Genomic DNA, 24,776 nt, shown 5'->3' on the forward strand with positions numbered 1-24,776 from the left:
CTCTATGGTCTCTAGTTGAGCCTCAGATTCCTTTGGTTCCTCAGAGGAAAACTCCTTATTGATCACTGGACGTCCCAGGAGGTCTTCCTCCTTGGGATTCACGTCCTCTCCTTCCCTTACAGGTTCGGCCATGGTGATCAATTCAATGGCCTTGCACTCTCCTTTTGGATTTTCTTCTGTATTGCTTGGGAGAGTACTAGGGGGGATTTCAGTGATCCTTTTATTCAGCTGGCCCACGTGTGCCTCCAAATTTCTAATTGAGGACCTTGTTTCATTCATGAAACTTACAGTGGCCTTAGATAGATCAGAGACTAAATTTGCTAAGCTAGATGGATTCTGCTCAGAATTCTCTATCTGTTGCTGAGTGGATGATGGAAAAGGTTTATTACTATTAAACCTGTTTCTTCCACCATTATTAAAGCCTTGTTGAGGCTTTTGTTGATCCTTCCATGAGAGATTTGGGTGATTTCTCCATGAGGGGTTATAGGTGTTTCCATAAGGTTCACCCATGTAATTCACCTCTGCTATTGTAGGGTTTTCAGGATCATAAGCTTCTTCTTCAGAAGATGCCTCTTGAGTACTGTTGGATGCAGCTTGCATTCCATTCAGACTCTGAGAAATCATATTGACTTGCTGAGTCAATATTTTATTCTGAGCCAATATAGCATTCAGAGTATCAATTTCAAGAACTCCCTTCTTCATAGGCGTCCCATTACTCACAGGATTCCTCTCAGAAGTGTACATGAACTGGTTATTAGCAACCATGTCAATGAGTTCTTGAGCTTCTGCAGGCATTTTCTTTAGGTGAATGGATCCACCTGCAGAAGTATCCAATGACATCTTAGCTAATTCAGACAGACCATCATAGAATATATCCAGGATGGTCTATTCTGAAAGCATGTCAGAAGGACACTTTTTGGTCAGTTGCTTGTATCTTTCCCAAGCTTCATAGAGGGATTCACCTTCTTTCTGTCTGAAGGTTTGAACATCCACTCTAAGCTTGCTCAGCTTTTGAGGAGGAAAGAACTTGGCTAAGAAAGCCGTGACCAGCTTATCCCAAGAGTTCAGGCTATCTTTGGGTTGAGAGTCCAACCACACTCTAGCTCTGTCTCTTACAGCAAAGGGGAAAAGCATGAGCCTGTAGACTTCAGGATCTACTCCATTAGTCTTAATAGTATCACAGATCTGCAAAAATTCAGTTAAGAACTGAAAAGGATCTTCAGATGGAAGTCCATGAAACTTGCAGTTCTGCTGCATCAGAGAAACTAATTGAGGTTTCAGCTCAAAATTGTTTGCTCCAATGGTGGGGATGGAGATGCTTCTTCCATGTAAATTGGAATTAGGTGCAGTAAAGTCACCAAGCATCCTCCTTGCATTATTATTATTTTCGGCTGTCATCTCCTCTTTCTGTTCAAAAATTTCTGAAAGGTGCTTGCTGGCTTGTTGTAATTTAGCTTCTTTTAATTTTCTCTTCAGAGTCCTTTCAGGTTTTGGATCTGCTTCAACAAGAATATTCTTGTCCTTGCTCCTGCTCATATGAAAAAGAAGGAACAGAAAAATAATAATAATAGAGATCCTTTTTGCCCAAGCATAGAGGTTCCCTTATGTGAGTAGAAGAAAAGAAGAAGAGGAAATCTGAACTCAGAGAGAAAGGGTTCGGATTTTTGGTGAGATGAAGTGTTAGTAGATGAATAAATGAATAGAAGGAGATGAGAGAGAAAGAGGATTTTCGAAAATAATTTTTGAAAAAGAGTTAGTGATTTTCGAAATTAGTTTTTGAAAAAGGTTAGTAATTTTCGAAAATTAAAATCAACAATTAAAATAATTAGTTAATTAAAAAGAAATTTTGAAAAAGAGGGAAGATATTTTCGAAAATTAGAGAGAGAGAGAGAGTTAGTTAGGTGGTTTTGAAAAAAGATAAGAAACAAACAAAAAGTTAGTTAGTTAGTTGAAACAAATTTGAAAATCAATTTTGAAAAGATAAGAAGATAAGAAGTTAGAAAAGATATTTTAAAATCAAATTTTTGAAAAAGATAAGATAAGGAGATATTTTTGAAAAGATATGATTGAAATTAATTTTTGAAAAAGATTTGATTTTTAGAATCACAATTAATGACTTGATTCACAAGAAATCATAAAATATGATTCTAGAACTTAAAGTTTGAATCTTTCTTAACAAGTAAGTAACAAACTTGAAATTTTTGAATCAAAACATTAATTGTTGATGATATTTTCGAAAATTATGAGATAGAATGAAGAAAAAGATTTTTGAAAAATATTTTTGAAAATTTTCGAAAATAAATAAGAAAAAAATGAAAAAGATTTTATTTTTGAAAAAGATTTTGAAAGAGATAAGATTTTCAAATTGAAAATTTGATTTGACTCATAAGAAACAACTAGATTTTAAAAATTTTGAAAAAGTCAATTCAAATTTTCGAATTTGATGAGAAGAAAAAGGGAAAGATATTTTTTTGATTTTTGACTTTTTAATGATGAGAGAGAAAAACATGAAAATGATGCAATGTATGAAAATTTTGGATCAAAGCAATGAATGCATGCAAGAATGCTATGAATGTCAAGATGAACACCAAGAACACTATGAAGATCATGATGAACATCAAGAACTTATTTTTGAAAATTTTTTTATGCAAAGAAAATATGCAAGACACCAAACTTAGAAATCTTTCATGTTTAGACTCTATGGATGCAAAAATGCACATGTAAAACAAGAAAAGATGCAAAACAATAAAACATCAAGATCAAACAAGAAGACTTACCAAGAACAACTTGAAGATCATGAAGAACACTACGAATGCATGAATTTTTGAAAAATGCAAAATGAATATGCAATTGACACCAAACTTACAATTTGACTCAAGACTCAAACAAGAAACATGAAATATTTTTTATTTTTATGATTTTTTTTATTTTTTTGGATTTTTTGAAAATTAATGTGAAAAAGAAAAAATAAGGATTCCAAAAATTTTTAATATGAATTCCAGGAATCTTCAATTCTTAGTCTAAAGCTCCAATCTGAGGGTTAGGCATGGCTTAATAGTCAGCCAAGCTTTAGAAGATATAAGCAATTCCCTGACATGTGGAGGCCTCAGTCTAAAAGAATTTAGACATGGCTTTACAGCCAGCCAGGCTTCAACATGCTTCATGAAACACTAGAATTCATTCTTAAAAATTCTGAAGAAAAATGTATTTTTGAAAACAGATGAGAAATTTTTGAAAGGTTTTTGAAAAATTTTTGAAAATAAAACAAAAAGAAAATTACCTAATCTGAGCAACAAGATGAACCGTCAGTTGTCCAAACTCGAACAATTCCCGGCAACGGCGCCAAAAACTTGGTGCACGAAATTGTGATCTCAGGCAACGGCGCCAAAAACTCTGTACGCACGTCTTAATAAATTATTTTTCATTCACAACTTCGATACAACTAACCAGCAAGTGCACTAGGTCGTCCAAGTAATAAACCTTACGTGAGTAAGGGTCGATCCCACGGAGATTGTTGGTATGAAGCAAGCTATGGTCACCTTGTAGATCTTAGTCAGGCGGATATAAAATAGTTATCGAGTTTTCGAAAATAAGTAATAAAATAAGGATAGAAATACTTATGTAAATCATTGGTGAGAATTTCAGATAAGCGCATAGAGATGCTTTCGTTCCTCTAAACCTCTGCTTTCCTGCTATCTTCATCCAATCAATCCTACTCCTTTCCATGGCTGGCTTTATGTAAGGACATCACCATTGTCAATGGCTACTTTTGATCCTCTCTGGAAAATGGTCCGATGCGCTGTCACTGCATGGCTAATCGTCTGGAGGCATCACCGTTGTCAATGGCTGCGTCCCATCCTCTTGTGAAAATGGTCCAACTGCTCTGTCACAGCACGGCTAATCATCTGAGGTTCTCGATCATGCTGGAATAGGATTCACCCTCCTTTTGCGTCTGTCACTACGCCCAGCAATCGCGAGTTTGAAGTTCGTCACAGTCATTCAATCCCAGAGTCCTACTCGAAATACCACAGACAAGGTTTAGACTTTCTGGACTCTCATGAATGCCGCCATCAATCTAGCTTATACCACGAAGATTCTGATTAAGAGATCCAAGAGATACTCATTCAATCTAAGGTAGAACGGAAGTGGTTGTCAGGCACGCGTTCATAGGGAATGATGATGATTGTCACGTTCATCACATTCATGTTGAAGTGCGAATGAATATCTTAGAAGCGGAATAAATTGAATTGAATAGAAAAATAGTAGTACTTTGCATTAATCTTTGAGGAACAGCAGAGCTCCACACCTTAATCTATGGAGTGCAGAAACTCTACCGTATGAAAATACATAAGTGAAAGGTCCAGGCATGGCCGAATGGCCAGCCCCCAAAACGAGATCACAGGATCAAAAATACAATCCAGGATGTCTAATACAACAGTAAAAAGTCCTATTTATACTAGACTAGTTACTAGGGTTTACAGAAGTAAGTAATTGATATATAAATCCACTTCCGGGGCCCACTTGGTGTGTGCTTGGGCTGATCTTGAATGTTACACGTGTAGAGGCTCTTTCTGGAGTTGAACGCCAGGTTGTAACGTATTTCTGGCGTTCAACTCTGGTTTGTGACGTGTTTCTGGCGTTTAACTCCAGACAGCAGCATAGAACTGGCGTTCAACGCCCTTTTATGTCATCTAAACTCGGTCAGAGTATGAACTATTATATATTGCTGAAAAGTCCTGGATGTCTACTTTCCAACGCAATTGGAAGCACGCCATTTTGAGTTCTGTAACTCCAGAAAATCCACTTTGAGTGCAGGGAGGTCAGAATCCAACAGCATCAGCAATCCTTCTTCAACCTCTGAATCTGATTTTTGCTCAAGTCCCTCAATTTTAGCCAGAAAATACCTGAAATCACAGAAAAACACACAAACTCATAGTAAAGTTCAGAAATATGAATTTAACATAAAAAATAATGAAAACATCCCTAAAAGCAACTAGATTCTACTAAAAACATACTAAAAACAATGCCAAAAAGCGTATAAATTATCCGCTCATCAGTGTACCTGATGCGTACGTGTGACATGCGAAGAAGACCATCGACGCGTACGCGTGACATGCGCCACGTGCAGAAAACGCAGAAAACGCTGATTTTAATTCTGATTTAAACTTTAATTTTTAGAAAATAGAAAAAGATATTATATTAGTTTTAGAAAATAGATTTTAAATTAATTAGGATTAGATATAAAAGAAAAAAGAAACTTCTCTTCCGGGGATGATTCGATTCGAACAACATTCCACATTTCATTCCACCTCAGCCTAATTTACAGTTTACCAGAATCCTAGTTTTCACTTTTTTCCATGAGCAACTAAACCTCCATTGTTAAGGTCAGGAGCTCTGTCTATTTATGAATTGATACTATTATTTTTCTATTTTAGTTCATGTATTGATTTATAATTCAAGAATTGTTTTCGTTCTTTATCTTATGAATTTGGGTGGAACGGAAGTATGATCCTCTTTCTAATTGAGTTCTTGTATAACTTGGAAAAGCTCTTTACTTGAACAACAGCTTGAAAACAATTTCTCCTAAATTCTAATTATCTGGACTTAACGGGATACGTGACATATAATCCTCTTATATTTGGATAATTAGAATTTTTGTGGCATAATAACTAGAATTAAACTTCACCCCCTAATTGGAATTAATTGACCAAGGAATTGGCGGTTGATGAGAGTTAGAGGAGACTAGAAAAGTCTAAGGAATTAGAGTCTAGTCACATATAGTTTGTCATGAATTAAATCTTGCATGATTAAAATAGTTAGTAAGAAAAGTCAATCCGAAAAATAGATAACTCTGAAGCCTTAACTGTTTTTCCATATTTTTTTTCAACTTATTTACTTGCCTGTCTTCTGATATTCTGAATTTATTGTTTAATGCTTTTGAACTCTCAAACACTATTTTCTGCTTGTCTAACTAAGTAAATTAATCAACTATTGTTACTAGTCCCTCAATCCTCATGGGATCGACCCTCACTCACCTGAGGTATTACTTGGTCCGAACCGGTGCACTTGCCGGTTAGTTTGTGGGTATAAATTCCGCACCATCCCACTGATCGTCGTTCCACTACTGGTTATGTTTTGTTTCTTGGTGACTCTCTCATTTCCTGGCAAGCTAAGAAGCAAACATTCACTGCTCGATCAAGCACAGAAGTTGAATACCGTGCTCTCGCTAATACCACTGCTGAAGTTATCTTGATTCGTTGGCTTCTCGAAGACTTGGGTGCTCCTCAGTCATCCCCAACTGATGTATTTTGTGACAACTGCAGTGCTAGTCAGATTTCTGATAATGATGTGTTTCATGAACGCACCAAACACATTAAGATTGATTGTCACTTTGTTCGGTAACGTATCCTTATTGATGCTATTCGTCTCATCGCTGTTGGAACACTGGATCAGACTGTTGATATCTTCACGAAGGCTCATCATCCGACTCGTTTTCGGTTATCCAAACTCAATATGGTGTCCTTAGCTCCCACTTGAGTTTGAGGGGGTGTTAAGAGAATAATTAGAATCAAATTAGATCAATTAGTATCATTTGTACTTATATAACGTATCTGTATATTAATAGTAGGATTCTATGCTTTTATTACTTTGATTATTCTAACAGCTATATATAATTATATACCTTTTGTACATTGTACTTTTTTTCAGAATGAATAATACACAAAATACTTTCTTTAGATTGCGCTCTTATTTCTAACAAACGGTTTAATTAAGTTCCTTTTGAAAAAATAGTTTAAACAATAAATGTTTATATTAAAAGTAATTTATAAATAAGTTATTTTATATTTGATTTTATGTGATAAAAAAAATTTTATTATGAGAGAAGTCATTTTTTTAACTTTTCCATAAGTACTTAAATAGCTTAAAAAACTACAATTTGATTCTAAAAATTGTACCAGACATTAATACTACTACTTTTTATAAGTTAAAAATTCAAAAAATTAACTTTTAAAACTTTTCAAACGAATCCTAGGTCATTGAATTCTCAACACATATGCTAACTTTCACAAAATAAATTTTGACATCGTAGATAACAAAAATAATTTAAAAATTGATATAACTAGTTTAAAATTTTTAAAAAATAAATTTAATTAATTTTTTTAAAAAAATTAATTTAAAAAATAAATACTTTTTTAGAGATGAATTTAATTATTTATCTTCAATTAGTAATAATCTTATTTATATAAGATGTTATGAGTGTTGAATTTTTATTTAAATTAATTAAATATTTTATTTATTAAATATGCAACGTGTAAAATATTTACATATTTTTTTTTTTGTGACTAAAATATTTACATATTTATATTATCATTACACATCACCAATATTTAAAAAAAAAAATAATGAAAGATTTCGGGGTATGAATCTTAGAAAAAAAATATAGTTGTAATTTTTTTTAGAGTAAAGTATCGTTTTTGTCTCCAACGTTTTGGGTAAATCTTATTTGTGTTCCTAACGTTTAAATCGTCCTATTTGTATCCCTAACGTTTGTAGTGATTTAATGTTATCCTGCCGTCAATTACACATCATGAGCGCTTTAGTTTGAGTTTTAAAAATCTCTTCTTGAGGTTAGAATACAAATGTCTGGGATTGAATCGATGATCTACTCCGAAAAATAGCTCATCAAATGTTGAAACTAATTCCTACAACATTTACATAATTCACTTTTCTAGGGATATAATTGAATCTAAACACAAATAGTGGGTACAATATTAAAATCGAACACATCCAAGTGAGACCTAATTGAAAATGAATACATCCAAGTGAGAATAATTGAAAAATATAATTTGATTTGTTAGTATAATTGATAGTAGGATAACATTGAATCACTTTTATAAACGTTAAGGATACGAATAGGACGATTTAAACGTTAGGGACACAAATAGGACTTACCCCAAACGTTGGGGAAAAAAACGATACTTTACTCTTTTTTTTAACAAACATGTAATCCACGGATACGGATGTGTTATTTGTGAACGTCCTTTGGTTTAATCTCAAGTCCAAAATTGTTCCCTCCACCCTGTTTTAGGGTTTAGCGGTTTTACCACTGAGTTCACCTGATAACCACAGATTCTGCACTTTTCCGGTCGATTTTCGACTCTGATTTCTCGCGTCTTTTGTTTTCTGCAACCCACTGTAAGTAAGACCTCTCTACTTCCAATTTCAATTTCATCGCTAAAAAGTAGTATCTCACACTCACAATATGGTTTAATTTTTTACTCTTATCAATATTGTCGCTGTATTCTTGTTTTCTTCTCCTTCCTTCTCTCTTTACCGCGAAGAGTGGGTTTTGTTCTGCTCTGCATGTTATTGCTCGAGAATATTAGGGTTTATATGTGGTTCAGAACGAGCTTCGTTATGTTGCTTTTTTATTTGATATTCGTTCGGATATAAGATACATTGCTGAAGATAGACTTAAAAAAATCGACCAGGAAAAATCACGTTGTTATTTCAATTTGATTTTGAGCATCATAATTTCGAATTTTTATCGTAATTACTTGAATTGCTGAGAGAGATATATCAATTATGCATCAGTTCAATTGGTTAGACCTTGAAGTTGTGTGATATATGTGATGTGCAGGGTACATTGATTTTACGCTGAAGCCGACGAAATTATGGCGGATTTAGAGAATTTGCTTTTGGAGGCTGCAGGGAGGACCGGGAGAAACCGAAATTCTATTCCGCCTTCTAGAAGAGGACGTGATGATGGGTATTCGGATGGTGGGACTGACTCTAGGGAGGATGATTCCGATGGTGAGATTGGTTATGCTGGCAGAAAGCCCTCTGGATCTCAAGTTCCTCTCAAGAAGAGATTAGATCCAGCGGAGAGGGATGATAATGAGGGAAGTCAGGAAGAAGGGGGTGATGATGTTGATGGCCGTTCTGATCATGAGGATGATAGTAGTAGCGAATCGAATATTGGCGATGATCTTTATAAGAATGAAGATGATAGACGGAAGCTTTCTGAGATGACTGAACTTGAAAGAGAGATGATATTGTCGGATAGGGCTTCTAAAAAGGATGATAAAAATCTGCTAGGGAAGATAGTGTCAAAGCGGGAAAAAGGAAAGGCAAGTGTACCTAGAAAACAGACTCCTCCTCTCCCATCATCTCGTGTGCGTTCATCAGCCAGATCTGCTGACAGATCAACTGCCAAGGATGATGCGTTAAATGAACTGCGTGCAAAGCGTTTGAAACAGCAGGATTCAGAGGCAAACCGCAAGATGACAGAGGCATCTGGAGGTTCAGGGACTGGATTTTTAGCCAAGCACAGACCTTTCACTTCAACAGGCTTTAGTAGCTCAAGTCAAAGTGAGAGTGAAAGTGGATCTCATAGTGACGATGAAAGAATTGTTGACAGTGATGATGACAGGGCATTATCTGGATTTGAGGGTCCTTCATTTGAGGATATAAAAGAAATCACCATTCCCCGGTCAAAACTTGCAAAATGGTTTATGGAGCCTTTCTTTGAGGAGTTAATTGTTGGTTGTTTTGTGAGAGTTGGCATTGGTAGATCAAAGTCTGGGGCTATTTACAGGCTATGCATGGTGAAAAATGTTGATGCGACAGATCCTGATCGACAGTACAAATTAGAGAATAGAAGCACACACAAGTACTTAAATCTTGTCTGGGGAAATGAAACTTCTGCTGCAAGGTGGCAAATGGCTATGGTTAGTGACTCTCCTCCACGAGAGGAGGAGTTTAAACAGTGGCTTAAGGAACTGGAGCGAACTGGTGGTCGGATGCCAATCAAACGAGATGTGTTAGATAAAAAACAAGCTATAAAAAAGATCAACACGTTTGTTTACTCAGCAGCTACTGTAAAGCAGATGCTACAAGAGAAAAAATCTGCCTCATCAAGGCCGCTAAATGTTGCGGCTGAAAAGGATCGCCTGAGGAATGAGTTGGAAAAGGCAATACTTATGCATAATGAAGCTGAAGTGGAGAGGATCCGGGCAAGGCTGCAGGAATTGGAGGCATCCAGGGAAGCTAGGGAGAAGAATGCTAAGGCATTGAGGCTTGCTGAGATGAACAGAAAGAACAGGTTTGAAAACTTAAAAAATGCTTCCGACTTAAAGCGGAAAGCTTTGAAAGCAGGGGATGCAGGTTATGATCCATTTTCCAGGAGATGGACTAGATCAAGGAACTATTATGCTGCAAAACCTGGTGAAGAGGCTGCTGACAGAAACAACAGTGCTGGCAGCAAAGTGGCCATTGCAGGAAGCACTATCCCGAATGTAGCCGTGAACGCAGAGGCTGGCATGGTGGCTACAGCTGTGGCCTTGGAAGCTGCTGCTGATGCTGGGAAGTTAGTTGACACAAGTGCACCCGTCGATCAAGGGACAGAGTCAAACATGCTTCACAATTTTGAGCTGCCGATTTCATTATCATCGCTTCAAAGGTTTGGGGGATCCCAAGGAGTTGAGGCAGGGTTTATGGCTAAAAAGCAGAAAGTAGAAGCAACAGTTGGATTTAGAGTCCCAGAAAATGATGGAAGAAGGCACGCGTTGACATTAACAGTTAGTGATTACAAGAGAAGAAGGGGGCTCCTTTGAAATTGCTCCTACTGTCATACTTGTTGAGGTTAACACTTCCTTTCAGATAGGTATTTTTATCATTTGGGAACACTCTTCTAGGTATTAATATTTGTTCCGATTCTAGGTATTAATATGCACATAAAGTCAAGTTTCATGCTTAATGCCAATGTATTATTATTTAGAGATAATAACAATGTTCTTGTGTGTGTTTAGATTATAATGTGAAATTAGGATGAGTTATGCCATATCTTACAAACAAATATGTTTAATAAGCCCTAAATCTTTAACCAGGAAAGTTAGGATTTTTAATCTTTTTCCAACTTATTAATTATAGAGTTCTAGAGTCCAAATTTCATCTTAGGATGCTGGTCATATTGTTAAGTTATAGGATGGATATAACTAACGTTGTTTATAATGTATTATTTATTTATTTATTAGAATTATAATTCAGTTTGCTTACATAATCCAACCCATATGAATTAGTTATAAAAACCAAAATAAAACTTTGTTGAAGTGTTGCAATACTGACTCTCGTTTGGGGGCACTCCACTACCCGCCGTGATACAATTAGACAAGATCTGGGATTTGGTCTTCAAAATCTCTGCAATTCAACGCCAATGGTTATATCTCAATACGATGAGTTATTTATCGGCATCATCTTTAATTTGAATTTTACTCCCATCATAGTGAAATGTTTTGATATTATCATATTGTTTGACATGTCATCTAAAAATGCTGAACATAACACGATTAAATTGTGTCACGTATATACATGTATATGTATTTTTGTTCCCGGGTTTTGTTTTCCCGATTATTAGATGAGGTGTTGGATATTACATTAAAAGATTGAGGTATATGTGAACATAACTTTTCCTCCATAACTTAAATACATTGATTTCTCAATATAAGCAACAATCCATTCAAAGTGAACGAAGTATATAAATAAATCACGGAGAGTTACAATGAATGATATATAAATGCTTTTTTTGAAACTTTAAATAAACTGTTCTAACTAAGTGTAAACTGACAAAGACTGAAAGACCAAATAATGGATAAGAATTCTTGAAATATTGAATGTGTGAGTTTGTGATGTAATATTTAATATTGGAATTTATCTAATTTATTTGAACGAAAAAAAGTATTTAATAAGATAATTCTTTATAGAGAAACTATGAATTTAAATTATTAATGTATTATAATATACTTATTAAAGAAAATTAAAATTTCCAGTAATAGTAATTACAGACTAAAATGCTATCTTAATAATTATGCACATTTGTAAATCAACTTATATTTATATCGGGGGACAGAGGGAGTATCATATTATTCAATCACAACATTAAAAGAGTTTGACTGTAATGAAGAGGTTTGACTATGATTAAATCTAAACGCATCTCAAAGTTTCTTATGGCATTTAGCGGACAGAAAAAGAGAAAAACCACAGAAAGGAATATCTCTCCCCACGAGCTGAAAGATGCAATAAATGATTTCGTTGAAAAAGCATTCTAACTTACGTGGCATGATGTGATAGGTCATCTAAATAAAAGGATTAAATTCATTAGGTATTATTATCATATTTCCTTCAATGTCTCTTATTATAAAGTCTTATCCTCTTCCAAAAACACTGCACAAAGATTCCTTCTTTTTTTTTTTCTCTCCTTAAAATCCCACCCTGCATGTTGCCAAAACTCAAGACCCTGTTCATATAAAATACATAATACACTCTCTATCTCTCCATTCATAGTTCAATTCCATGGCTGAAGATAATTCATCAAACTCCAACAACCTTAGAATCACCATTGAAAGAAACCCTTCACAGTCACGCCTCTCTGAACTCAACATCAAGTGTTGGCCCAAGTATGTTATGTTATGTGCCTTCTTTTTTTATAGGTATAGTATTTAATGTGAAATAATAATTATATAATTGATAATCTCAGATGGGGTTGTTCTCCTGGGAAGTACCAGTTGAAATTTGATGCAGAAGAGACATGCTATTTGCTGAAAGGGAAAGTGAAGGCATACCCAAAAGGTTCATCAGATTTTGTTGAGTTTGGTGCTGGTGACCTTGTTACCATTCCAAAGGGACTTAGTTGCACTTGGGATGTTTCTGTTGCAGTTGATAAGTACTACAAGTTTGAATCTGAATCTTCTTCTTCTTCGTCTTCATGATCATGATAATATTCAACACCATCATCATGATCTTGTTAATTAATTAATGTATTAGTAGTATATATTATTACTATTATTCGAGTTATTAATATTAACACTGATTTAATTTTATGACATTAATTAGTAAATCAATATAAGTTTTTATTGAAATTAAATTTATGTTTGTTAGTTTTATGGCCCCTACTACTACTCTTTGTCCATTTATGAGTGTTTGGTTGTGGTGATGAGAACTGAATTTAGATGCCTGACATATGAGAGAGATGATAGTAAATGGTATTATTTGGTCAAAGACAAAAGAGGAGAAAACAAATCAGTCAATGCATGTCCTATTCAAACCAATCTCCTTTACGTGTTTATAAGACTTAAAATGCAACTTTTATTGTTCCTTTGACTGGTCAAATTCATTTTGGATATTTCTCTTTTATTTATTCATTCTCTCTTTTAATAATTCCTGATTTTTATGTCGGACCCTACCAATGTGGAATAGATCTATATGATGGATATTTGGAGTTTTGGACTCATAGCATGTTTAATGCATGTTTAACGTGATAGCCTTTTTATTTTTACAATTTTTAGAAATTATACTAAGTTTTTACCAATAACTTTTTTATTTGACCTCTCAAAATAGGTGTCTTTATTTAGAAACTTATTACTACTAAAAATCTCAATCAAATTACAGATTTACAGCCACTGAGTCACATTCCTTTTCTTTAATTATGTATGATATTAAATTTAAATCTAAAACGTCTGACGAGATGATAAAGTGTCAGTCAATTTTTTTTTTCTCACTTTGAGGATAAGTGTAATTTTTTACTATACATTTTATAAATGAAAGAAAAAAAATGATAAAAAAATATTAAAAAAATAAAAATTACATTTTATACTTTTAATTGCAAAAGAAATCGAAAGAATTTATTTCTAATGTCAAACATGTTATTCACCAAATGTATGGAATATGAATATTTTATTGAGTTATCGTGTCTATATATTTAATATATTTTGTAAATTTATTCGATACTTATTTGACACACGTATTTTTTGTGTCTAATTGTATATTAATAAAAAATAAAAAATATATATGTTTGATTTTATTTTTATTCTATATTTTTGAAATGGTTTAGATATAATGTATTTATTAGGGTTAAGTATGATTTTGGTCACTAAGGTATAAGTCGAAAATTTTTTTTGTCTCTAACTTTTTCTTTGCATACAAAATCGTTCCTAAGATTTAACTTGATTTTAAAAATTGTCCTTAACTTAGAGACCAAAATCGTACAGAGATAGCGGTAAAAGTAGAGGCAGAGGTAGATTGTGGACAGCTTCTTCTTTTTCTTCCCTTTCCCTTTCTTCTTCTTTCTACCCTTTTTGTAGGAACAGAAACACTTTCTTTCTTTTATTTTTTTTGTTATGGGTAATTTGGTTTAAAATTTTAATATTTAAGTAAAAAAGATGATTTTAAAACTTGGGTTTAAACTTTAGGGATAATTTTATATGCAAAATAAGGTTAGGAACGAAAAAAATTTTCAGCCTATACCTTAAAGACCAAAATTATATTTAACCCTATTTATTATTTATTAAAACTAAACATTATTTTTAAATAATTAAAAAATATCCAACACACAAAAAAATATTAATTTATATTTTAATATTAATAAAATATTATTATAATTTTTAAAATATATTTTATATTTTATATACCTCATATCCATGTGTTATAAAAAACTCGAATTGAATTAAACTCCATGTGGGTCTCTAAGATTGTTGAGTTATACTTATTTGTTCTTTGACTTTTTAATTGCTATAATTTGATTTTTAAATTTGAAAAACTGCACCAATGTAATTACTCATATCCGTCAGTGGAGTTTAACGGCATTAATGACGTGACTCAAGTTGGACAACGGCATTAATGACGTGACTCAAACTGGATATATTAAAAAAATGATGTAACTCAAGTTGGATAACGACGTTAGTGACGTGACTCAAACTAGATATATTAAAAGTCGCTGAGGTGATTTATTTTAGTTTTGTAAATAAAAAATGCTATGCGTACGTAAAAAATAAATTACCAATTAAGTTATGATATATTTGTGTATAAACGTGTATTGTTTAAGTTATTTTAATGTATATTCTATTTTAACATCTATTTTATATTAGTAGTTGATTATGATTAACTTTAGATTGTGTCACACTATCATAGTCAACACTCAACTCAAGACATTGAGTCAATGTCTATCGTTGCAAAACAGCATCAAGAATTCCATTTCTCTTTCGAGGTTCTAGCCGGTGTTAATTGAAGCGGAAGATCATAAATTCTTATCAGGTGAGCTCAATATTAAAAAACTTGTTTTAGACCCTCCTAAACTGATAATTGATTACTAGTTTTGTTCTTTTTTCTTTAATGTGTCCCTTATTTGTATGTCTGTACTTTCATTCAAGATCTAGCAGCGATAGTTTGAGCTTACAAGTGAGACTTTTTCTGAAAGTACAAGGTATGACAAATCCTTCTGAAATAGGTCTATATTCAAATTATGTAAATGTGTAAAATAACTTGTAAATTTGTTCTTATCTTCTTAGACATATTGAAACTACATACTATATAATTAATCCAAACTGAAGAGCACCTTCTTGTGTCTTAACCAGATATATATTTGATTTTGAAATGGCTATTAACATCGTTGGTGCGATCATGGGAGTTATGAGCTGCCTCTGTACACAGAACTGTCTTCAAGAATCACTTGGTCATCATATTAGACACCTTAGAAGATTCAAAAGGAATTTGAACATGCTCAAGTCATTGTTGAAGGAGCTAGATGCCCAAAAAATTGATATGTGGGCCAAGCTAAATCAAAGGTGGCTTCAAAAAGGGATGAATCCAAAGAAAGAAGTAGAATTATAGCTGAAACATGTTGATGAGATTGCAAATGAAGTAAATAAGATCATCAGAAAAGTTGAACAAGAAAGTGGAAGCACAAGTTTTCTCTCCATTTTATTATAGTTCAAGAATAAAGAGGGGAGAATGAAAGGGTATTGTAGTAAAAATTTACTTATAAAAAAAAATTATTCTATTATGTATGAAGAAGTAATAGCAAGTTCAATGGAATAGTAAATTAATAAGTACTAAATGATGTGATAATAACAATTGAAATCATAAAAGAATTAAGAAATATAAGTTCAGTTGCATCTCAGCTACAGTGAACATCCATTAAGGAACCTGGAAAGGGAGGAAGAGATTTAAAAGCAGGAAAGGGATAACAGGAAGAAGAATAGAAGAATAAAAGGTTCTGAGAATTTGTCATTAGGTATATGGGAAGAGAATTTACCACAACATGCCTAAAGAGCATATCCTTGCAACCTCCTGCTAATAACCTTCTCTCTGGCACTATGCCTCGGTCCCCTCTCATCCTGATCAATTGTTACGTGTCCCGTATTTATAACTAACTCACTGTTGTAATTTGTGACGCTCCCTTTATGCACCTCCCCCTTTTTATTAATAACTATAACATTACCCTCCTCTTCAACAACAACCTTGTCCTCAAGGTTGAAAGTGGGATAAACACATCAGAATTTGTTATCTTCTTCCCAAGTAACCTTAGCACCCGCACTTTGCCCCCACTGAACCTAAACTTCTTGTACTTCTTTCCCATCCTTTAAAATTGTTCTAGTAGCCAGCAATTTGTGAGGTTCAATGATAGGTCCAAATTCAGTAGAGCGAAGTGGCATTGGCAAGTAATGATCATGCTGCTCACCACGAAACCACTTTAAGGAGGAGATGTGAAAAACATTATGAATTCTAGCTTCTACAGGTAGTACCAAACGATATACCACGAGACTGAGCTTGTGACTAATCCGAAAGGGCCAAAGTAACGCATACTAAGTTTCTGGTTCTTCTGTAAAGCTGCTGAATGTTGTCTATAAGGTTGGAGTTTGACCAGGACAAAGTTCTTCACTTCCAACTCCAAGTGCCTTCGACGCTTATAGTGCTTCATAAACTGCTGTGAGTGAGTGAGATTAAGCTTGAGCTGATCAAGGAATTGATCTCTAGCTTGTAGCATATCTTGCAAAGATTGCTCATCATTAGGGCAGAATTCATACCGCACCAAGTTGGGAGGTCTCGGCCATATAATGCCTTAAAAGGCGACATTTTAGTACAGCTATGCACGCTGGTGTTGTACCAGAAAGGGGCGCATAGAAGCATCTCAAACCATCTTCGTGGGCTGTCAAAATAGAAACAACGCAAGTACATCTCTAAGGTCTTATTCACAACTTCACTTTGCCCATCCGTTAGAGGATGATAGGAAGAACTCATCGCCAGACTTGTGCCTTGCATCTTGAAAAGTGTAAGAACCGGGGTTTTTCATGTAAAACCGTTTTGATAAAATAATAATTTTAAGTGCCTGAGATGGATTCAAAATTTAGAAGTTTTAATTTGAAAATATAAAGGTGAAATTTGGTTTCAGTGAATTTTTCTGAGTCAGAAAATGTATTTTCTGCGAAAGACCGAGAATCGGCAGCCGAATCAGTCGAACCGGTTTAAGCCTATCGGTACTGTGTTTTGAGGAAAATAATATTCTGAAAAAATTGATTTATTGTTTTGAAAGGATGAAAATAATTTAGAATTGAAAACCGGGCACTAATCTTAAAGGTTTTGGCTCAAAGCGGACCAAACGGGCTAAAACGCTAACAGGTTGGACCGGACCCAAACCTGACCCAAGATCCAACATATATAAGCTCATTAAATGAGCTTTGAGCTCATTTTTCAGAAAAGAAAGAGAGAAGGGCGGTGAAAAGAGAGAAGGGAGAAGGAAGGGGGTGACACTATTCACCTCCACCTTCCGGGAGCCATAACTTTTGATCCGGAGCTCCGATTGATAAGCCGTTTACGGCCACGTGAAGCTCTTATCGAGCTCTACGTTTCTATCTAAGCAAACCTGGTAAGGACTTGAAGCTCAAGCCCCAGTTTCGTGCCCTAGATTTATGCATTTTTGAGGTTATGGTTTTGAGTAGATTTTGTGGTTTTGCTTGTTTAGGTGATCTCTAGTAGCGAGTAATTGATGGATTTTACCCCTAATCTCGTTGGATAAGGTAAGCAACCTCTTTATCCTTGTGATTTGGTATAGTATGAGCTTTAGTTGTTGATGTATGGTTATGTTGTATGTATGAAGCTTGTTTTTGGAGTTGGTGGTGGCTTTTGATTTGGCTTTGATGGTTTGGAGCTTGGTGGAAGCTTGATTGGAATCAAGTTTGGTGTTTGAGCATATTGGGAATCGGCCAAGGTATGGTTTCAGTTTTCTTTATATAATATGTAATGTTTCTGGAAACTTAGGCTAGTTGACCTAAGATAGGATTGGATATGGCTGATGTATGAATAATTATATGTGATTTGATGTTAATTGTAGATGGTTGTTGATGTGGTTGATGAGTAATGATGAATATTATGTTGTTGGTAATTGGAGATGAGTGTTTAAGGAGTTGATAAATTGAGATATTAAAGGTTGATATTTGTTATGGTAGTTGAGAGTTGTTGGTATTGTTGATGATTATTGATGATATTGATGTATGATGTGGGAATTGGATAATGATGATTTTTGAGGATTGTTAATGATTGATGGGGTTTATTGATGTTGATAGAGTATGGTGGGATGATAGTTTGTGATGTAAATTGTTGAGATTTGAGTTTACAAGTAGAATTTGGTATATGGAATTGATGATGTTATGTACTGCTAAATTATGGATTGGTAGTAATATATGGTGTAATGGTTGAGTAATTTTAGGTGTGGAATATATAGATTAAGATGAGATGATATTGGTTATGATGATTGATATTGATAGATTTATGATTGATGAAAGTGTTGGTGAAAGGTTGATTTTAGTGTTATATATAATTCATATTGAGATTGAGAATGAGGAAGTGTGATGGAATAGATGGTACGAATGGTGTAATATGATGTAAAGGTTAGATGTTGATGAAAAATGGAGTTTGGAATAGTTTTATTTGGTTTTGGTTGATTTGAGTTGTGAAAATGGGAAAAGTTGGCATTTGTGAACTTTTGGTTAAAAATGGATTTTTGGGAAAGTTTGTCTAATCATAACTTTTGCCTCGATTTTCAAAATTTGTTGAATTTGGTTTAAAAATAAAGATTATTGAAAACCCTTCGATTTGATATAAGGTTTGTTAAATTTGGATTTTTATAGAGGAAGTTATGATCATTCAAAGATTGATGTCGAAATCTGGAATTCTGCAGAGTTGCAGAATTTTATGATTTCTAGTATATGCGTACGCACAGCCTTATGCGCACGCACACACCAAGAAAGTTTTACAACTTGTGCGTACGCACAGCCCTGTGCGCACGCACACGTTAGGAAGGTCAGTCAGCTGGGGGCGCTAGCATAGGTTGTGCGAGTGAACGGACATTGTGAATTTTGGTACATGTGCATACGCACACCCCTATGCGTATGCACACGTTTTGGAACTTCCTGGGCGTGCGCGTGTGCACACCCCTGTGCATACGCACATGCCCTGTTTCTCAAATTTAAACTTTGTTTTCAATTATTTCACCTTCCCGACAAGCTTGTAAGCTTCTGTGACACCATTTTAAGACTTTTGGGCTTATTTTTGGGTATCGGAATAAGGGAAAGGTCCTAGGAGGTTTAATTGGGTTTTACTTTGAAAAGTTAGAGGACGAAGGCCTAGGTTTCTGGTGTACTGAGAATGAGTTTGATGAGGTGCGAAGGAAGAATGGTATATGAATTGAGAAAGTGACGAACTAGTGAGTTCGGAATAGAAAGTTGTGAATTGATGATGGTTGTGACGAGTATAAGTGGAAGTGTGCTATAAGCAGTGGTCTCTGAGATTAAATATATGATTACGATGTGCATTATTCTCCGTCGTAGGGGCTGTGGCAGTCTCCCGCCTATGTTCAGATATGAGAGTTGAAGCTGGGCTTCTCACTCATATTTCTTGCAACCAGAGGAAGGTGGTAAGGCACTCTCCCTCGGAATGTTTCCTTCTGAAAGGAGAAGGTGGTAGGTCACTTATCCCTCGGAATTATTTCTCCTGAAAATGTGACTTCTCTCTGATTGCAAGGTGGTAGGGCACTCTCCCTCGGAATGTTTCCCTCTGAAAGGAGAAGGTGGTAGGGCACTCATCCCTCGGAATTTTCCTCCTTATGCGCAATAGAGAGACTAACCCGGGAGTTGTCGACCGGATTTTCTGTCAGGTTTGGCGATAACCGACATGTGATATCACAGCCAATAGGGCAGACATTCATCATGTGCATCTTCTACATGCTTGCTTGCTTTGTTTACTTGAGTTTGCCTAATTGTATAACATGCCTACTTACTTCTTGAATTACTTGCTGTAAATGAATACTATATGTGTTTTACTTACTTGCATTTATCTTGTGTTTGTCTGGTGCTGAGGAGGTTAGGTAGGTGGTGGTGATGGAATCGCACGGAGGTTAGGTTGGCGAAGGCTGTGGGATACAACGGTGTGATTAGTATTAGTTAGAATCCTTTAAGTTTAGAAAATCCTGTTTATTGTTTAAGGTTTACGTTAATTATATTTTGTTCTAAGCTGAATATCCGTATGTGATGTGAAGTTCTAGGATTGCCTTCGACGTCCCGGAGCCTTACATCTTACATCATTGGGCACTGTTACCATACTGAAAATCTCCAGTTTTAATTCCATACTTTGTTGTTGTTTTTCAGACGCAGGTCGTAATCTACTTCGGTTAGATTGCGGATATGGTGACAGAGCGTAGTATGGTTCGTTCCTTGTTTATTTCTGATTTACTTTTGTCATAGTATTCTCTCACCTTTTGTATATTTATCTTTATGGCCTTAGAGGCTTATTTGAGAGATAGGTTGAATAAGCTGTTTTAAATTCTAAAACTATGTATCTTTCTATTTGTAACTAGTTGGCTTACACTCCGCAAGTTGCGGCTAGTTCTCTATGATTATTATATTCTTATATTTATATATGTTTTATTCTCTTATACCTATGCCTTGTATCTTATGCGTTAGCTTTGTGTGAACGTTTCATGCTTTTGTAATTCTGTCTTTGAGCTTAATCCTTCATCAGGCTTCTACAATATATTATTCCCTTATATATATATAAATATGTATAAGCCTTAGGAATATCATAACCTCTGATTAATCTTTGCTTTACGGATAGAGGTAAGACTTAGGGTAATTAGGGTGATACATTTAGTGGTATCAGATCGGTTCGTCCTCGTGAGCCTGAAGGATGGACCGATTGTGCTTCGTTGCACACTCTGGGTCATTTTTCTTTCATGCTATTTAGGTTATCTGCTTGATATGCATAGCATGCTTGTTTGTGAGTGCCTTTAGGGGTAATTAAAGCACTGAGCTTGAGATATTGAGACTGATCACCTCGATATCAATTGTTTGGTGTGGAAGGAAAACCTGAATGGCAACTCATGAACGAGGCCGATTACGTTAACGAAGAGGTAGTGAGGATGGATAACCAAGCCTATGTGTTACGAGCTCAACATGCTCTGGAAAACTAGTTCGTGGAGTTTGCAGTATAGCAGTTGATGGGTGCGGTTCGGCACTGGTGGCAACAGAAGTGCCGATTATTTCTTTTGCGGTTTTTAGTTAAGATTTTTAATTTCTACACGGTATGACTTAGATTCTTGTTAAAAAGGTTTTAAAGCTTAAAACGATTTTGAAAATTAGTTTGAAACTTTTGGTTTAAATATTTTGCTTTTGAAACTAAATCGAAACTCTTGGTTTAGATAATATGATTTACAGAAAAGGTGAGTTTTAAGATTTTCTTGATTTGTGATTTTGGTTTAATATTTTATCTTATCAAAAAGGGATTCAACTTGAAATTATGATTCAAGGATTTTAAATGAATTTAATAAAAATGTGGTTCAAAGTAATTGATTTAAGAATAAATGATTTTTGAGTCCTTTGAAAAAGGTTTGATCTTGATCTTGTTTTGAAGGTTTTAGAAACATGTTACAAAAATCGATTTTTGTCTTAAGAAAAAATTTCGGGTGCTTGGTGATGATAATCAGAGTGACGCAACGGAAGGCGAGAGGGGACATTAACACGGTAGAACGCTTTGAGGAGAATATATAGCGTAATTCAAATTTTTGAGGGCAAAAATTTTATTAGGAGGGGAGAATGTAAGAACCAGGATTTTTCACATAAAACTATTTTGATAAAATAATAATTTTAAGTGCCCGAGATGGATTCAAAATTTATAAGTTTTAATTTTAAAATATAAAGGTGAAATTTGGTTTCAGTAAATTTTTCTGAGTCAGAAAATGTATTTTCTACGAAAGACCGAGAACCGGCAGCCGAACCGGTCGAACCGATTTAAGCCTGTCCGGTACTGTGTTTTGAGGAAAGTAATATTTTGAAAAATTGATTTATTATTTTGAAAGGATGAAAATAATTTAGAATTGAAAACCGGGCACTAATCTTAAAGGTTTTGGCCCAAAGTAGGCCAAACGGGCTAAAAACGCTAACGGATTGGACCAGACCCAAACTGGGCCCAAGGTCCAACATATATAAGCTCATTAAATGAGTTTTGAGCTCATCTTTCAGAAAAGAAAGAGAGAGGGGCGGTGAGAAGAGAGAAGGGAGAAGGAAGGGGGTGACCCTATTCACCTCCACCTTCCGGGAGCCATAACTTTTGATCCGGAGTTACGATTGACGAGCCATTTGCAGCCATGCGAAGCTCTCGTTGAGCTCTACATTTCTATCCAAGCAAATCTGGTAAGAACTCGAAGCTCAAGCCCCAGTTTTGTGCCCTAAATTTCTGCATTTTTGAGGTTATGGTTTTGAGTAGATTTTGTAGTTTTGCTTGTTTAGGTAATCTCTAGTAGCAAGTAATTGATGAATTTTACCCCCAATCTCATTGGATAAGGTAAGGAACCTCTTTATTCTTGTGGTTTGGTATAGTATGAACTTTATTTGTTGATGTATGGTTATGTTGTATGTATGAAGCTTGTTTTTGGAGTTGGTGGTGGCTTTTGATTTGGCTTTGATGGTTTGGAGCTTGGTGGAAGCTTGATTGGAATCAAGTTTGGTGTTTGAGCATATTGGGAATTGGCCAAGGTATGGTTTCGATTTCCTTTATGTAATATGTAATGTTTCTGGAAACTTAGGCTAGTTGACCCTAAGATAGGATTGGATATGGTTGATGTATGAATAATTATATGTGATTTGATGTTAATTGTGGATGGTTGTTGATGTGGTTGATGAGTAATGATGAATATTATGTTGTTGGTAATTGGAGATGAGTGTTTAAGGAGTTGATAAATTGAGATATTAAAGGTTGATATTTGTTATGGTAGTTGAGAGTTGTTGGTATTGTTGATGATTATTGATGATGTTGATGTATGATGTGGGAATTGGATAGTGATGATTTTTGAGGATTGTTAATGATTGATGGGGTTTATTGATGTTGATAGAGTATGGTGGGATGATAGTTTGTGATGTAAATTGTTAAGATTTGAGTTTGCAAGTAGAATTTGGTATATGGAATTGATGATGTTATGTATTGCTAAATTATAGATTGGTAGTAATATATGGTGTAACGGTTGAGTAATTTTAGGTGTGGAATATATAGATTAAGATGAGATGATATTGGTTATGATGATTGATATTAATAGATTTATGATTGATGAGAGTGTTGGTGAAATGTTGATTTTAGTGTTATATATAATTGATGTTGAGATAGAGAATGAGGAAGTGTGATGGAATAGATGGTACGAATGGTGTAATATGATGTAAAGGATATATGTTGATGAAAAATGGAGTTTGGAATGGTTTTATTTGGTTTTGGTTGGTTTGAGTTGTAAAAATGGGAAAAGTTGGCATTTGTGAACTTTTGGTTAAAAATAGATTTTTGGTGAACTTTGTCTAATCATAACTTTTGCCTCGATTTTTAAAATTTGTTGAATTTGGTTTAGAAATAAAGATTATTGAAAACCCTTTGATTTGATATAAGATTTGTAAAATTTGGATTTTTGTAGAGGAAGTTATGATCATTCAAAAAATTGTGTCAAAATCTGGAATTCTGCAGAGTTGCAGAATTTTATGATTTCTGGTATGTGCGTACACACAGACTTGTGCGCATGCACACACCAAGAAAGTTTTATAACTTGTGCGTACGCATAGCCCTGTGCGCACGCACACGTTGGGAAGGTCAGTCTGTTGGGGGCGCTAGCACAGGTTGTGCGAGTGAACGGACATTGAGAATTTTGGTACCTGTGCGTACGCACACCCCTATGCGTACGCACACGCCCCTGTTTCTCAAACTTAAACTTTGTTTTCAATTATTTCACATTCCCAACAAACTTATAAGCTTCTGTGACACCATTTTAAGACTTTTGGGCTTATTTTTGGGTATCGGAATAAGGGAATGGTCCTAGGAGGTTTAATTGGGTTTTACTTTGAAAAGTTAGAAGACGGAGGCCTAGGTTTCTGGTGTACTGAGGATGGGTTTGATGGGGTGCGAAGGAAGAATGGTATATGAATTGAGAAAGTGACGAACTAGTGAGTTCGGATTAGAAAGTTGTGAATTGATGATGGTTGTGACGAGTATGAGTGGAAGTGTGCTATGAGCAGTGGTCTCTGAGATTAAATATGTGATTACGATGTGCATTATTCTCCGTCGTAGGGGCTGTGGCATTCCCGCCTATGTTCGGATATGAGAGTTGAATCTGGGCTTCTCACTCATATTTCTCTCAATCAGAGGAAGGTGGTAGGACACTCTCCCTCGGAATGTTTCCCTCTGAAAGGAGAAGGTGGTAGGGCACTTATCCCTTGAAATTCCTCCTAAAAATGCGACTTCTCTCTTATTGCAAGGTGGTAGGGCACTAACCCGCGGAATTATGCGACATCCAGAGGAAGGTGGTAGGGCACTCTCCCTCGGAATGTTTCTCTCTGAAACGAGAAGGTGGTAGGGCACTCATCCCTCGGAATTTTCCTCCTTATGCGCAATAGAGAGGCTAATCCAGGAGTTGTCGACCG

At 35.1% G+C, this 24,776-nt stretch overlaps 2 protein-coding genes, 1 long non-coding RNA gene and 1 other non-coding gene across 4 annotated transcripts; all 4 read left to right on the forward strand.

Annotated features, from left to right (window-relative positions):
• The first annotated feature begins 894 nt into the window (after nucleotides 1–894).
• LOC112761565 (small nucleolar RNA R71) lies at nucleotides 895–1,002 on the forward strand. Its single transcript, XR_003181954.1, has one exon. It is a non-coding gene; the product is annotated as a small nucleolar RNA R71 (small nucleolar RNA).
• A 7,673-nt stretch (nucleotides 1,003–8,675) lies between these two features.
• On the forward strand, nucleotides 8,676–10,858 carry LOC112758807 (protein RTF1 homolog). The gene has a single exon (XM_025807577.3). The coding sequence runs from the start codon at nucleotides 8,676–8,678 to the stop codon at nucleotides 10,614–10,616; it is 1,941 nt and encodes a 646-aa protein (XP_025663362.1). The 3' UTR covers nucleotides 10,617–10,858.
• A 1,147-nt stretch (nucleotides 10,859–12,005) lies between these two features.
• Nucleotides 12,006–12,922, forward strand: LOC112758808 (uncharacterized). The gene is made up of 2 exons (XM_025807578.2): nucleotides 12,006–12,455; nucleotides 12,536–12,922. Exons 1-2 carry the CDS (start codon nucleotides 12,352–12,354, stop codon nucleotides 12,765–12,767), a joined length of 336 nt encoding a protein of 111 aa, XP_025663363.1. The 5' UTR covers nucleotides 12,006–12,351; the 3' UTR covers nucleotides 12,768–12,922.
• A 2,023-nt stretch (nucleotides 12,923–14,945) lies between these two features.
• LOC112758192 (uncharacterized) lies at nucleotides 14,946–15,653 on the forward strand. The gene is made up of 3 exons (XR_003179527.3): nucleotides 14,946–15,087; nucleotides 15,204–15,256; nucleotides 15,408–15,653. It is a non-coding gene; the product is annotated as an uncharacterized lncRNA (long non-coding RNA).
• The last annotated feature ends 9,123 nt before the right edge of the window (nucleotides 15,654–24,776 follow it).

Source organism: Arachis hypogaea, chromosome 16 (genome assembly GCF_003086295.3).
Source record: "Arachis hypogaea cultivar Tifrunner chromosome 16, arahy.Tifrunner.gnm2.J5K5, whole genome shotgun sequence".
Taxonomy (NCBI): Eukaryota; Viridiplantae; Streptophyta; class Magnoliopsida; order Fabales; family Fabaceae; genus Arachis; species Arachis hypogaea.